This window comes from Octopus bimaculoides, chromosome 2 (assembly GCF_046866305.1).
Source record: "Octopus bimaculoides isolate indiv1 chromosome 2, ASM4686630v1, whole genome shotgun sequence".
In the NCBI taxonomy this organism is placed as follows: domain Eukaryota; kingdom Metazoa; phylum Mollusca; class Cephalopoda; order Octopoda; family Octopodidae; genus Octopus; species Octopus bimaculoides.
Genome location: NC_142929.1, coordinates 100051677 through 100068454, shown reverse-complemented (window position 1 = coordinate 100068454; position 16778 = coordinate 100051677). Strand labels below are relative to the sequence as shown.

General features: G+C 35.5%; 1 protein-coding gene across 2 annotated transcripts in view; it reads left to right on the top strand.

Annotated features, from left to right (window-relative positions):
* Positions 1-7421, top strand: part of LOC106881395 (putative pyridoxal-dependent decarboxylase domain-containing protein 2) — a 90697-nt gene extending 83276 nt beyond the window's left edge. The window contains exons 21-24 of one of the 2 annotated variants that reach the window (XM_052978495.2): positions 310-402; positions 3886-3985; positions 4879-5236; positions 7123-7421. In XM_052978495.2, the coding sequence (XP_052834455.1) occupies positions 310-402; positions 3886-3985; positions 4879-5236; positions 7123-7165 (594 nt within the window). In that variant the 3' untranslated portion in view covers positions 7166-7421. The remainder of the gene's footprint in view (positions 1-309; positions 403-3885; positions 3986-4878; positions 5237-7122) is intronic. The other variant, XM_052978494.2, reaches the window with a different exon arrangement.
* The last annotated feature ends 9357 nt before the right edge of the window (positions 7422-16778 follow it).

Here is a 16778-nt window from a genome sequence, read left to right as displayed (position 1 = left end):
AAGAAAATGCATATACAGAAATGTGTTAAAAGCAAACAGAATACTATGGAGGTCTGATCTTGAGATATGTTTATAACTGTAACAAGATTTTGGGAAGGGATGGATTATAGATTTGAAGGAATATTAAAGAAAGGAAAGATGGTAACTATTTGAGTAAAGATGGTTAAAACCTTTAACATTTATAATACCAATGATGTTATGTATAGTTTACATATTCATATAAAAATAATCAAAACATGACACTAAAGCTATTGGAACGAAAATATTTGAAATTAAGGTCAAACTTTGTGTTTTTTTTTTCTGTTTTAGTTTCTCGAAACAATGTCTGAAAGGATCTTAAAAGGAATAGAAGAAGCTAGCAAAGATCTTCAACGAGAAAACCATGAACGTATTATACAAGAAGTAAGTTGTTGTAATGATTCCTTAGAAGTTTAACTAGTTCTTCTGAAATTAAATTGTGTTTGCTTAATGTTACTATTGTCTACATGTTCTAGTACATTTTTTTTTAGAATATTCATATTTTCTGGTTTTCAGTCTTCCAACTTGTTCTAGTTCTTAGAGTAGCATTATCACAAGAAAGATAAGATGCTTACAGCTGACATACTGCACAATTTTTTTCTCTATTGGTTTGAACTGTACCCTTTGGCTTTCACAGGCCCTCCATTATTAGATAAATTGATGTCGGTGTTCCTCTTGAAGTGCAAATTGACAGCTGCAAGATAAAACATGGGCTTGGAAGGCATTCCTGAGATTTTGACATTCTTGAGGAAGAAATAGATGTAGTGATTAGTATGGCGCCATGTGGGGGTGACATAATTGAGGTGACAAAATGAAGGGGGAGCATCAAGTGAGTCGAGTGTGCCTCACTGGAGTTTGAGGAGCAGAGCACACTGTAGTAATGTTAAAAGAGGCAAAGAGAAAACAATCCATCTGTGTCTAAAGGTTGGAATGTTTTGGTAAGTGACTTTATGTGAATCAATCAAGTTGTCTTCCTTTATATGGGTCTAGAATGTTTGTATATGCAGTAGCAGCAGTAGTAGTATTCCAGGTATGGGAACAGTACTCCACTATGGGTTTCCTTTGAGCTTTGCAGAAGGTTAGAAGTTGGAGGATAAAGTATTTTCTGGACTTGAAGAGGAAGCCTTTGTCTTTGTGATGCAGTCTTTGCTATGTTGAGGAGGTGCATTTGTGAAGAGAAATACTTAGTGATGGTGAGACCTTTGGTGTTTTTGATAGATGCTGCTTATGTTTAGGGGAGAAATTAGGAGTACAGTATGTTTCCATGATAGGAGATTGTTGGAGATGATAATCAGTAAGTTGTTAATGTCTCTAAGGAGAGCATGACACACAAAAAGCCAAACTTTGGGGACATCAAAGGTGATAGTGAGAAACTGGTAAATTAGTGCCAGTAAAGAGACAGCTGTTGTATTCATAAAAGAACTGAACTATAAACTGTATGGGATATTGCACCTGATCTAGTCGCCCTAATGGATAAGCTCTTAATTACAAATAAGACAAAAACATTTAAAAATGTACAAAGATTATAGAGACATACTTCCTTTTAAAAAGGAATACCTCTGTAACATTTGTTTATACAATATGGTTTATTCATCTGAAAATTTGGTTAATTGTTTGGCTTGGAAATGTTTTTTAATGAAATTCCTGTATTATGATAGGTTCTGTAATCTGAATATGTGGCACAACTTTTTGGACGCTATATGAACTTTACAGTATTATTTTGATGATAATGATGTGTCATCATCATCATCATCATCATCATTTAACATCTGCCTTCCATGCTAGCATGGGTTGGACGATTGACTGAGGATTAGTGAACCAGATGGCTACACCAGGCTCCAATCTGATTTGGCAGCGTTTCTACAGCTGGATGCCCTTCTTATGTGTGTGTGTGTGTGTATATATATATATATATATATATATATAGATATAGATATCGGTACTATTATGCAAAAGTGTTGTAAGTCCAAAATGTTGCTTTCTCAGAGAACGAAAAAATAGTTTCACCACTCCATAGCAAAACTGTTTTACTACACAATTTTTGATATCTTGGCATCTGAAGCAGCTGGAGATACAATTATTTGATCAAAAGAACTGGCTATTGCAAGCAAAAATAGATATTGAAAAAAAAGCATTTAGCCAAATTTGTACATACAACAATTGAACAGGGTTTGGTGAATAAACTGTTGTTTAAATTACTCAAAAATGAAAATAACACTGACATCTCTAAAGAGTAAATATATTCAATAAAATTGCCATTGGCTTCAACCACGGCATCCAGGTGGCTTTGGAATCTCCTGCAACTCTTCTGGATGGTTTCCTTGTTTGAGTTGGTGTATGCTGTTGTAATCTTTGCCTTCAGTTCATCTTTGGTGTTTCAAGGAGTTTTGTTGGTCTCTTGCTCAACTGCACCCTACACTTAATTATCAAGTAGGTTACAGTCTGGGGAGTTAAGCGGCCAGATGTTAAGGGTGATGTGGTCGCAGAAATTGTCTGCCAGCCATGACTGGGTTCTCCTGCTTGTGTGACATGATGTAGAGTCCTGTTGCCAGACATAGAGTCTTCCAGTAGCCACCCTCTTGAACCAGGGCAGCACTACCTCCTCCAGGCACTTGATGTAGGCCTCCGTATTGAGTCTGAAGCCGTGTGGGAAAATGAATGGAGGCATAATGTCGCCATTACTAGTGATCACTCCAAACACCATCATGTTGGCTGGACGTTTGATTTTTATCACTCTTGGTACATGTCCTCAGTTCATATCGGAGCTTCTGGTGCAAATGCTGAGCAGTGCAGCATGTCGTTTCCAATTTTCTGGCAGAGTGAATTGTGTCACGGTTCTGCTTTTCTTACAGATGGTGCCCAACTGACCATACTATATTGTTTAGTTGACAAAAGCAAAAACAAACAACATGCATGTGCGAAATAAAAAAATATAAAATGGTGTCAATTTACCCATCACACCCTGTATATGTACTTGTCATCATCATTATAATTTAATGTCTGTTTTTCATACTGGCTTGGGTTGGATGGTTTGACTGAAGCCGGTAAGCCCAAGAACAGCACCAAGCTGCTTTGTCTGCTTTGGCATTGTTTCTATGACTAGATGCCCTCCCTAATGCCAACCACATAACATAGTGTACTGAGTGCTTTCTATTCAGCATCAGCACTAGCAAGGTCTCCAAGTAACTTGCAAGACAAAGACCTCTAGACTGGTAGGGAGAGTGGTATTGAGAGAGGTGGAGCAATGCCAATTGACAAGAAGTTTAAAAAATATAATAGGGGAGATACTTGGCGCTCAGTGAGAAAAGAAAGAGAGAGTTAGATAGATGGATTGATAGATAGATAGAGAGAGAGAGAGCTAGCGCAATGGCTGAGTGCATAAAAAGTAGGTGATTGGTGGAAATATTGGGCAAGGAAGATAGGAAGATAATGAGAAATGGAAGTGGTTCTGGTTGGGAAGAGGAGGAAGGTAACCAAAAGGCAGGGGATGTAGTATGTATCTCTTCTGCTCTCAGGTGAATAGAACAGCTGAGTAGTATCAAAGATAGACATGAGGAGGGTTAAGGATTGAGATGTGGGGGAAATGTTTGACAAGGCAGAGAGAATGGAGGTGTAGCAGAGACCCCCCCCCCCCAGGATGTTGTAGGATGTAATATCATTTCTGCTGTGGTCGATGGGTCTTCTTGGAGCTTTTTTTTTTATTTATTCCAACATCATTTCAATCGGGAACATTTGAGAGAAAGAGAGAGAGACAGACAGACAGACAAACACAGGCACGCACGCACAGGGATAGAGATATCCATAATTTTCTTGATTGAAATAATGTTTGATTAAAAGCAAAAATAAAACTTTTATTATATGTTTCAGGGTCTCCTTCGACAAGTGCCTTTAGTGGGTTCCCTTCTGAATTGGTGGTCCCCTCCACCAAAAGAAGTACTCAAGGGAAGGACCTTTGATTTAAGTTCAGGTATATATTGTTTTTACACATACCACTTGCATAGATGTGTACATATATTGCCATTTGAGTAGTTAACAAGATTAATTTTGCTGTGAAATTATCTTTTATGTTATTGTGACTCTGACCACTGTCGTTGTCATCATTGTCACCATCATCATCATCATCATCACCACAAAGTTTCGTTACTGTCCTGGTTATCACAGATATTTTCTGTGGAATGCTTATCTTTATAAAAGTTTACCTCAATAAAGAGATTTTCATCTCCCTCACAGTCTCTTTGGCTCTGTAACATTTAGATTAGCCAAACTCTACTATCATACAGATAGAACTATTTGTTTGAACTGTCGTATATGATCTTGCTAACATATGCTACCTTTGGGAATAGGAGAAGCTTCCATCACATTACACAAGAAGTTTCAATAGTTTAGTCTCATCTTTTGATCATTTTTATGTGAATTTGTGAATATATCTAACAGCGACTATCTTTTCCCAAGTTGTCACCAACTTTCATTTCTTTGACACTTCAAAATCTATGCCTTCTCTTCTTTCTAAAATCTTTTGTTGTAGCCGTCAACATCTCTCAAGATCTGTCATCGATAGTATTCTATTTCCTCTGGACTCATTTCTATAGATATATTTTCTTTATCAGCCTTTTCTCAGCAATACCCACATATTTCATGTTAGCTATGTCATTTTTTAGAATGGCCTCACTCACTAATTAAGATGGATAATAATTTCAAAGCTTTTTACTTTATAAAATGCTAATTACTAATGTGTTGCTGGTGGCTCATTTTAATTCATGTATGAAAAATTACACGAATATTTTTGCTTTATCATTATCCTTGTGTGACTGCCCACTATATTATGACCTTTACAAACTTTCTGTTCTCTCTTTGTCACAGGGCGGATAATTTCTACAGAAACAACATATAAATATCATATGCAGATCCAGGAAGACAGTGATAATGCTAAGAATGCATCATCATTGCCGTCACCTGATGCGAATGAGATGGCTGTACAGTTACATGTGACAACGCAGCATGTCGATAGCACCCATGACACCACATTGGAAGATGGTGCTAGTGACAAACATGAACAATCTGTCAGTGATGATAAAGATGATGATGCGGCAGCTAGTAAAGCTACAGAGGAAGAGTCAGGAAATAGTGTACAAAATATTCCTTCACCTGGTGCTGAGACGACTTCAGAAGAAAATCCCATTGTAAATACAGCATCAGAACAAATTACTACTACTGAAGGGTGAGTTTTATGAGAATGTTTAGGTGGCAATGACTGTGTTCTGTCTTTTCTTGGGTTGAAGTCAGCCTGGTACAGAACATTGACAGAATCAAACTTAGATGCTTCATGTCGGTGTATTTAGCAATTTGTTATTGCATAACCGTCTGGTATTCATTTTTGCTTGTCATTTAAAAAAAATTACATGTAACACTAGGATTTAACAAAATTTGATATATAATGTAACTATAATATAGTTACTTCTTGGTGTTTTAATGTATTGACCAGACTACTGGATGGTCTATGTACTTCCAGTTCTTTCTTTACTGAGCCTTCTTTTCTATCTTTGCCTAAATTGTTTAACTAAGCCATCTTCTCATCATTGTAAAAGCTTTCTGAATGACCTTTTTCTAATGCCTTGGATACTACTTTGGCATCTTCACAGGTCCACCTATTGTCTGTGAACCTTGTAACATATCTGGTCCAGTGGAAATTTTGCTTTTTGTATTCTATGATCATTTCATTCACTTTGCTCTGTTCTCAAATTACCTCATTTTCAGATATGCTCTTGCAAGGATATTCCTTGCATGAATCTTTCCATGGCCCCTTGCATGTACGATGATGCTATTAATGAGACTGGCACATCTTTTATTGAGATAAATGCCTTCTATCCTGAATATTGAATATTATCTTAGAAAAAAAGAAATTAATGATAGCAACGAAAAACAAATTGCATTTATTGCAGAAATCATGACCTACAATTTAAATATTTAATGTATCCAAACTGGAGGATTTTTATATATAATAGCTCTCTTTCTCTCTTTGTACCTCTCGTGCATCACCATCATTATCATCATCATCTTTTAATGTCTCATTCAGTAAATATAAAGTCAGTTTTCTTTTTTATAACTCTCTCTGGGGTATCCACAGATGCCCATGTGCTGGAATCCTCCTTTGTAATATTGAGTTTACTAGAAATGCTTTTGATTTCTTGTTCCAGTATTAGTTGAACTCATTACTGTGTTAGTAGAGCTCAAAAAGTAAGAGCTAGATTTAACAAAATTGTGATTTTTTTTAATTGTAGCTTAGCCTCAGGCCTGCCCTAATTGAGTTGACCTATTGTTGATCAAAGGTATTCCCAACATGATGCTTCTGTGACTGCATTATTCAGTATCTCATGCCTTGTGTAAAATAGTAGGTTGTGATTTGCAGGAGTTTTGGTTGCTTTTCCTAATAGGTGCTAGATTTGTAACCAGAAAATCAAGATTTTAAATTTTACAACCCTGCAGCTATTATGTGGAATACAACTAGATACAGTACATATGTTAGACTACTTGAGTATATTTCACGATTGATTTATTAATGATGAGCAGACACAAAAATATTCATATACTATAAAAACATTGTTCTGTAATGCATAGGGTTGAAGAATTTCATGTTCATGTAGTGACTAATGGGAAGAGTCAAAGTGTAGTTTTCTTATTGTTGGTTCTCGTGAAGAAATTAGAGTTAAATACTGCCAAATAATAACAAAACACTGACCAGTTTTATGGTGACTCTGTTATCAATTGTACCTGTCTTTGGCAGTTATTTATAGCTCCTTGAATTTGAGTTTTCTTTATCTGAGATGTTATATGGCAAAAACTGTTGTTCAGTAATCTGACACTGGACTGAGTCAACCAGCTGTGACTTTCATATGTACAAATAAAACAAGAAAACTTTCACCAGGTATGTATGTCTGAGTATCATAGGGTAAATGAATAGAAAACATTATCTGACAGAAATTGAAATATAAGTTCGAAATAAAGAAAACAGTAGTTGTCAACACCAAACTAGAATATGTCTTTTGAAAATTCTGCATGTTATTCTTTATGATTGAATGTTTTCTTTTTTTTTTTTTGTCCTTTCAGGGAGCTTGCTACAACAGAGTCTAGTGAACTAACACAGAAGTGAGCTGTGTGGAAGTCTACATGCTACCTTGGGTATATCTATCTATATTACACATAACAGGGTATTTTAGGGTATATCTATATTGCAGAATATAGTTGGCTTCTATACTAAGCAGCTGGAAAATTTACAAGTTAGGCAACTAAACTTATATATATATATATATATATATATATATATATATATATATATATGATCATTACTATTTTCACCTGCAATGTGCAGCTGCCCCAATATTTCTTTTTCATGTTTTTTTTTTTTTTGGTCTTCAATTTCTAATTAGGTTCTTTATAGGAAGTTTTTGTAACTGATACAATTATCTGGATGTTTTCGGTTTGTTAGCTTTGACAGAGCCACCTGTTTGTGTGTATGCCAGTGTGTGTGTGTGTGTATGCCTGTGTGTATGTATGTGTGTGTATATATATCACCAGAGAAGCCACACACACAGGGTTGTTGTTAAGTGTGCATTATACAGCATCTCTTCTTGCAGGGAGTGTGGAAAAAATGTGTGTCATTCACCAAAACAGTACTGTACTATTACCACATCATTGCCACATCTGTGCAAAAGAGTGTAAGTCCCTATCAGGCTTGATTAGCCACACCCATGCTACTCGTGTTCAAGAGACCAATCAGATGCAGGTGATAGCATTACTTGAAACTGACTTCCAGCCATCATATATATATTCGTGCGCATACACGCATGTACGCACACACGCATGCATGCATGCACACACATACACACACACACACACACAGTTTTGTTGGTTTTCATGAGGTCAGAAAGCATAAGAGTGTTGTATACATGCTTGTGAAAGTGAACAATGTTGTGTGTGTGTGTGGTGAATTATGAATCTGAAACATTGCTTATCATACAGTTAGTTTCTCATGTTATCATTACTGCAATCTACAGGAGGTCACACATAGACATACAAACATAACAAGTAGACAGACTACTATAAAAATAAATACACATACTTACTTTTTCCTACAGTAATTATTTTTTTTTTAATTTGCAGCAGAATATTTCTGTTGAGAGACCTGACTAGAACATTCCTAATTCTTGAAAAGAAAACCAAAGTTACAAGAGGAAATTTTATTATATTATATATATATATATATATATATATATATTTTTTTTTTTTTTTGGGGTGGGGGGGGGGGCTCTTACAATTATATTAGCAGTGGTAGCAGTACAGTCTGTCAAGAGCCACTTTTGATGCTTTATGCTACCTGGTTTACTGCCTTGCTGTTGTGATCTTTAGTCAAAGCAGTTTCAAACATAACCATTTATAAACAGTATGTACAACTGGTAAAAGGTATATGTGATGTTCCACCCCATTAGCTTTGCTGGAAACAATGATAAGATAGTTTTATGTGTGCTTTGCATTGGCACCTCACTGTTCTCTGTTCACATCTTTTTGAAGTCAACATTTACTCTCATCCTTGCAAGTTTGATTAGAAACAAGACTAGTGTGGATATGGTTCAGTGAAGTGAACAGGGTGTTTTTCTAGTTGGGAGAAAATTGTGGCAGTAGTTCTTAGCAAACCAAGTCACACTTGTTTTTTGACTCTCAATTGAAATCTGACTCACACTTTTATTGTTAATGCTTTTGGAAAAGGTGTCAGCAGTACAGTTTCTCATTTTTCATGCAAATTATTTGGTTGTTTTGTTTATTATTTGGTTTCTTAGCATAAATGCCTCAGTATTTAAACGGCATGGTTCCCACTTTCTAGAATTGTATATTTTACTTGTACGTATTTACATAAAAACATACACATTTAAAGTTTTGTCACACACACACACACACACTCCAGTGGTTCTGTTATCCAAATAGACCTGCATAACACATGTGCAGTAGGGGAAATGTTGCAATTATCTGATTTGATAAAAGAGAGATAAAATTCTGTCATTGATTGTCCCAAACTCTGCCTTATTGTCCGTTTATCTTCTTCCTCTACCTTCTTATATTTTCTCTCTCTCTTTCTTGTTTAACAGTATTTTGCCAAGGTCTATATTCTATAAACTGAAATTATATTATTCTCTTTATTCATTGTGAAGAATCTTCATTATAAATTTGCCCATCTTTATATCACATTATAAATTCCTAATAATGGAGGTACACATAAGCTTTATGTGTTTACCTTTATTTGACTCTCACACATGTTTTGGTTTTTAAAAGCGAGCATCTTTATGAGTGTTCTCTTTTAATATGTTCTTGATAATCTGTTTGTATATATGATAACTTTGACTGTACATTATTCTAAAATTTGAATAATACAGAGAAGGTTGGCATAATCCCATGCATAAGGACATGGAAATTCATATTTTTCTCTTGGTTACTTTTGTCTTTCACTTTTTTGAGGTTGATGAAGTAATGTTCTTGCACTGGTGTCAGTGTATTCAACTATATACCCTTGAAAGTGGTGCCCCAGAATGGTCAGTTTAATGACTGAAACTAGACAATGAATAAAAGATTAACTCCATACTTGTTGGTGAATAAAAGTGTATGAGAAAATTTAAGGAACAACTTTAAACTCATTTTGTACATGTGGCATTTTTAGTTCAAGCATCAACAAATGCAATACAAACTCAAATGAAGGAAACCACTAATATTATTTACCAGGTGAAATGGTAGTGAAACTTGAGAAAATAATGATGATGATGATGAAATTTTCATTTTATATAATTGATATAAATTTATTTTAAAGTCCTTTTGTTATTAGAATGTATAAAAATCTTGATTATGTCCAGTTTTGTTTCTTTGAATATAATCCCAAAATAATTAAGAAATTTGACAAAAATAAGACCTAAGTGAAGGTACTCACTATTATGATTATTTCAAGGTTGCCTGTTACTGTCTTCATCAATACACATGGTAGTGTGATCGAATTTTCATGAAATATCAACAAATCTCTGATATATTTTATGTAAGATGCTATTTCTTGTGGAAAATGTTTGCAGAGTTGGTTTAGTTGATATGGTAATGAACTTTCAGCTGATTGGTTGATATTTTCTTCACATTTTGTCAAATGTCCATTGACAAGGCAGTTAACACTTGTTGTGGTGGACAGGTTGTCCAGTTATAGTTATCTAAAGATCTGTACAGCTTCAAGTGTATGCATAATTATTTAATTAACTGCAGTATTGACTACATATTTTCTTTGAAGCTTGGGTAAGGTAACTTAAATACCATCTCAGTGTGGTCTGAAAATACTGTAACGTTTCCATTGATGAGAGAATCACCAGAGATTTGTGTCTTGATGCTGATCTTTATGTTACGAAAGCCATGCCTTTCATATTCCTCCTGCAAAGTAATCTTGGGATATAACAATGCATTCCATTTCATCTCAGTTACTGTTTGTTTGGAACCTTCATGTAAGATTACTGGCAGTCTTGAAATAACATCAGTCTTCTATTGTTTCCCCTCTAATTTAGCACTGTCACCTTTCACGTTCTCTTATTTTATTTATTTTGGTTTCTCCTCACAACTTTGATTCCTCTTAACATGTTTGTCTTTTGAAGACGTTTACCTTCTCAGTCTTCAAGACTGATTTGCTTTTATCAGTCACTCCCTCTCTTTCTCCCATTTCTCTGATTTTCATTTTTGTGCATTTTTCTTCTGTTTCTTATAACTAGTAAGGCGGTGGATGGCAGAATTGGCAGAGCATTGAACAAAGTTCCTTGGTGATGTTCCTTTACTTTTCCGAGTTCAAATCCCTATGAGATTGGCTTTGCCTTTTACCCTTTTGAGTTAATAAAATAACTAGTAGTTTAAGATTTAGATATTTCTGATTAACTGAAATATATGGCCTCCTGTCTGTCTTTATTTATTTTTTCAGACTTCTTCTTTCTCAAAGTGAGATGATATATGTGTATCTTTCTGTTCACACACACACATGCACATGCACGCACATATGCGCATGTGTATGCATCTGTATATATAAATATGTGTGTAAATATTTATGCATGTGTGTATATACATAAGTATATATATACATGTGTATATGTGTGTGTATATATTATATATATATACATATATACATACACACACACAAGTATATATACATGTGTATATGTGTGTTTGTTTATACATATATATGATGATAGAGAGTCTGGTATTTCTTGAAGTAGTTTTAATTTCCTGTAGCTGCTGTGGGTTAATGCAGTGTGGGTACAAAAGAAAAAAAAATCCTTTCATTTTTCTATTCAAAGGGGAATATATAACAGATACAAAGAAGCATTATATTTATGTTATTTAACAAAATATCTGTAAAATGTGATAGATATCACAGAAACACTGTGGTGTCCATGGTATGAGACCAAATTTGTTTTTCATGTTTTTTTTAAAAATCCAATATCATTCTTTTCAGGGGAATATTGTAATATTTTTTTCCTTTTGTTTGAGGGGTGGGGTAAAACCTTAATGAGTTTTCAGGGGAGTACTCTGTTATGGTTTGTTTTTGTATTTTTGTTCCTTTTTCTATACTTAATTCACTAATTAAATTTTAACAGACATCTGTTGTTATGTTTGGCTGTTTATCTATTTATTTATTTGATTAATTAATAATGATTGACACAAAAATAATGAACCCAGACATGGTGTAGTCATGGAAACATTCTCTCTTTGCTAAGTTTATTTCTTAACTAAATAATTCTACTGGAGTGAAACTACTACTACTACTACTACTACTACTAGTAATCATCATCATTAATTCCATGTTGATCACATGATAGATGCATGTGTTTGAGGTTTAGTGACATCAGGTGTGCTCTGAAGGACTGTAAAATGAAAAAAAGAAATGTCAGCTATTTTAGTTTTTGGTATTGCTTTCAATATTTCTTTCACAAAAAGAATAACATTTACATGCATTTACCCAAATTTTTATAATTTCTCTCACCAAATCCAGATATTATTATTATTGTCATTATTGTTGTTGTTGTTGTTTCTGGAGAGTGCTATGGCAAAGTGGATAAAGATGCTAGTTTCCTGTATCAGCTAATGTGTCCATAGTCCTGTGCAGGTGAGGCATTGTGCAATGAGTAAGATGATTCTTGTCTGCTTTGCAAAACTATGCACTTAATTAGATACTATTATTAATTACAAAGGCAGATGATGACAATCAGGAGAGTGCCAGACAAAATGCCTTGTGGTGTTTAGTTGTTTTCAAGTTCAAGTTTGCCAGGGTCAGCTTTACCTTTCATCCTTCTGAGGTTGATAAAGAAAGTACCAGCTGTTCCTGCTCCCAAATTTAAGAAATTATTTTTATTATGAAAAATGGCAAGGGTGGTAGATGACATTATCTATAGAGAACCAGACAAAATGCTGTCAGGTATTATCCACTTACATGACTTGACTGAGTTCAAATCCCGCCTGAGTCAACTTTGCCTTTAATCACTCCAGGGTCTATAAAATAAGTAATAAATACGTATTGGGGTTGATTTAATCATATATATTCTCCTCCGTTTGAATTTGTGGCCTTTGCGTCAATGTGAGGAACGATTATTTCAAACCGCTGAATGACTCTGTTAGCACTTTATTACATTTAAGTAGAACGCCTGTTATGAAATAGTGTTGTTCTACTTAGAGGATGTAGATATTTTTCTCATATTTAACAGTTACAAAGTAAATAAATGATGTTGATAATATTTATGTAAGCTGATTACTCTGTATAGAAAATGGAAGAGGAAGAAAAAAACAAAACAAAAAATAAAACAGAAGACAAGAAACAAAACAAGCACATTAAACAAAAATAAGCCTTTTAGAATTTGTTATAGCAAGAAAACGAGGGATTATTGAAATAAAACTTTTGGAATTATAAATTGTTTTATTCATTCATTTATTTACTTTTTTTTTTACTTGTTCCACCTAGTGGGCTGTGGCCATATTGGAGCGTTGATATGTTTTGGTGGTGTTGGGGTTTCCTTGTATACGTGTTTGTTCATGAATGTAGTACTGAAAATGTTATGAATATGTCATTTCATTATATTTTGATTATGAGGTGGTGATGTGGTTGTTCTAGTTGTTGGTTTCTGTTGGGAGCTCTGAGTTTTGGTCATCTTCCTATTTCTGTGATCTCTGCCAAGGAAGAGACTTAGAGTACAGTCGTTGTTGATTGAACAAAGTATTATGTTAGTGTTTGTAGCGGTGCCAGCCTTGTCTTTGTATATTATCCAGTGATACATTTACTGCTACACATACCAAGGATACAGTCGTCTACAAGAATTCCTGCATACAATGCACAATTACAAAGTGCAATGTTAAACTCCCCCTATCTCTCATTGCAACCTCACGTATTTAGCATCGTCAAAACCACCCCGATGGTTAAGATTCCTCTTCAGGTTCTGTAAATACTCCAGCTCTGCCCAGTTGGCGACCATCTTTCTGCTCTCGTGCAAATATCCTAGACTACATCCATTGAATGCTATTTAGCCGTTTAGTAAAGACCTACAGCAACCTCTAGTTCACGTATGCGGTGTATCTACTTTGTGTCTTTTCTACTGCTACTAATAATGGCTTCCCTCTATCTTGCTGAAATAGCTATCTGTATACACTTTTCATTCAAGTTTGGGTGCACTGATCTCCCTCTTAAACTATCGTCTACTCTCCAAATCCGGCACTAGACATTGCATTAACGTTTCTAACTCAGAACTGCGACCTCTAGAATTTCTGCCCTGCCCATGTGGTTTTTCCCCTCTAGATGTCAATCTACTAGGCTCAAACCAAATTTCGAGTTCATCAAACTTACAATAGGTCGTAGATACTGACCTTCCTGCAACTAACAGATGAAAATAAACCGGAAAAAATAACCATCTTTTTTTTTCAAGCTGTTGATAATTCTGCAAGTAAATTTTAAATGAGAAACTTTATATTTTCAAAATAGATGTTTCTCGGTGCCAGCAAAGCTCTTATAAGAATTAATTTTTATTTTCCTTTTTTCATAGTAGTTGTGCATACATACCTCAGTGAAATTACTAGATTTATTTTAACCCTGATCGTAGTCTTAGTGCGTAAGAAGCTTAAGTTTACGATTCATCAAATCCTTCGACCAGAGACAAACCGCTATATTTATAAGGAGAAAGGTGTATTTTGTATAATCAAATCTTTCTTCAAGATATTAGCATGTTGAATAGCTTTAAGTGGGAATAAAAAATCAGGACTGTTTTGAGTTACCTCTACTCTACTCAATGGCGATTGTTGGATTTTTCTGTAAGAGAGAGAGAGAGAGTGAGTGTATGTGTGCGTGTGTGAACTTTTGTTAAACTGTCTCCTGTTAAGCTGGTTATCAAATAGACGTGTTAAGAAACGGAGCTCACCCATGATGTCGGCGGATTGAGAGACGCGATGTTTCGACCATATTTGTTATACACATCGTTATTTTAATCTTTTGCTTTTGCAAAGTACTTACATTGATTTATTTTTAACCTGGTCAGCTTTAGCTCAAATCCGTGAATATCTTGCTTAGCAGTTTCTAATTGGTTTAGCTCAGAACTACAGTTATGTTCGTCACTGAGGTCGAAATACTGTCTGACGATCCGTCGACATTGAGAAGGAGTTCGTGATTTTTATTGCAGAAGTCTTTTTGAAAAGTTTCTCTGAGACAACCTATTACTATTAGTGCCGTTCTACGTGTACATTATGTTACACACGTTGTTTTAAGTGATATTGGTCATTACTGCCTCGACATACCCATGCTTTTAAGAATAAAGCGTTTCACTAAGGTTTTTGAACTTTGTACGAACGCAGACAAGATGCACCATTTAAAATTAGTTGTGTAAGGAGGTCTGCACGACCGAGTATTCTGAGAGGCTTAATGCATTAGGTACTAGTGCATTCCAAGAAATCGAAGTTCAGCATGTATATGTTTAACCCTTTGCTTGTCCAAAGTAGTACCATGAGTTTGCCTTAAACTTTTAGCTAGTCCTTATTTCATACGTTCTGGGGGTATTTTAGAGCTTTCTTTTAATAATTTCCAAGTTACCCTGGCGGTTGAAAAAAATTGGTAATATGTATCATTTATGATACATGGACGCCAAGGGAATGTCCCATGTATCACATGTGGTACACAGGACAAGGTTAAAAACTGTTTTTCTCACATTTTATTCTCTTAGTGCATAAATACCAGGAAGATGTCCTCAAACTTTCTAGTGATGAACCAAAAGGCGCTGCTAATTCGGGACAACGCATCTTTCACTCGTATGATTGGCAGCAATAACAATGGTAGAAGGTGCATATTCTTTCTACCCACTACAAGTACTTCTATTCTCAGAGCAAGGTATAATTGTAGTAACAGAATAAGATATAATTGTAGCAACAAAGATATTAGGATAACAACGATTTTGAAGAAGACACGAGAGCAAAGGACTCTATTATTGAAAACTACACCTCGAGGCCTGAAATATTCAGTTTGCATGGACAAAACTGCATAGTGCGGAGGTAGAATATGATTTTGAAGCATTCGAAGCAAGGGGTATTCATTCTTACACTTAAGAATGCAAGTAAAGCATATCACAGAAGAATATACATATACATACATATATATATATATATATTTGTAAGTACACATGAAGAGTGACCCCATTCGGTCATGAATGACCATAGGATTGCACCCAGAAAGTTATCCTCCGAGGCACAAGTCCGGGCAAGGTTGTTTATGGAAGGCCAGCAGTCGCCCATGCATCATACCAGCCTCCCCCTCTCCACGCCACCGATCCAAAGGAAAGGCAAAGGCTGATACAGTTTGACCCCAGTGACGTCGCAACTCATTTCTACAGCTGAGTGAACTGGAGTAATGTGAAATAAAGTGTCTTACTCAAGAACACAGCACGCAGCCCAGCCCGGGAATCGAACTCACAACCTCACGATCGTAAGCTCGACGCTCTAACCACTGAGCTATGCACCTTCACCACATATATATATATATATATATATATATACGTCTCTCTCTCTCTCTCTCTCTCTCTCTCTCTCTCTCTCTCTCTCTCTCTCTATATATATATATATATATATATATATATATATATATATATATATATACACACACACACACACACACACACACACACGCGCGCGCGTGAAGGTGTGCCGAAAAATTCATAGGTTGGCTATGAGGGATTGATGCTAGTGCTGTGAGATCTTGCTTGCATTAGTTTCAAATCTTTTTAATAACTGCATTGTTTCTTTCCAGGTAAACTGATTTCTGACTGTTCAAAGAAGACTTCAAAAGTAACTAGTAGTGACTTCTCTAGAAAATGGACAAAGTTTGACATCGTGATACTATCAGGTACCTGCAGAACAGGGTTTAGCCTCCAACAACATTCATGTTGACATGGTTGCTACAGTAGGGGCCGACGTTCCAGCTTAATCAACAGTGCAAAAGTGGAAGCTGAATTTAGGAGGGGAAGATAGAGTCTTGAAGATGACTCAAGATCTAGATGTCTTGCAACTGTCACCACCGAGGGAAACATTGATTGTGTTCGCCACATGCTGATGCACGACAAGCGATTGAGTATAAATCAAATAGCCAATGCTATTAGGATATCCCGTGAGAGAGTTGAGAATATTCTGCATAACGAACTTGGCATGACGTAGATTTCTGCTCGGTGAGTGCCACGTCTTGT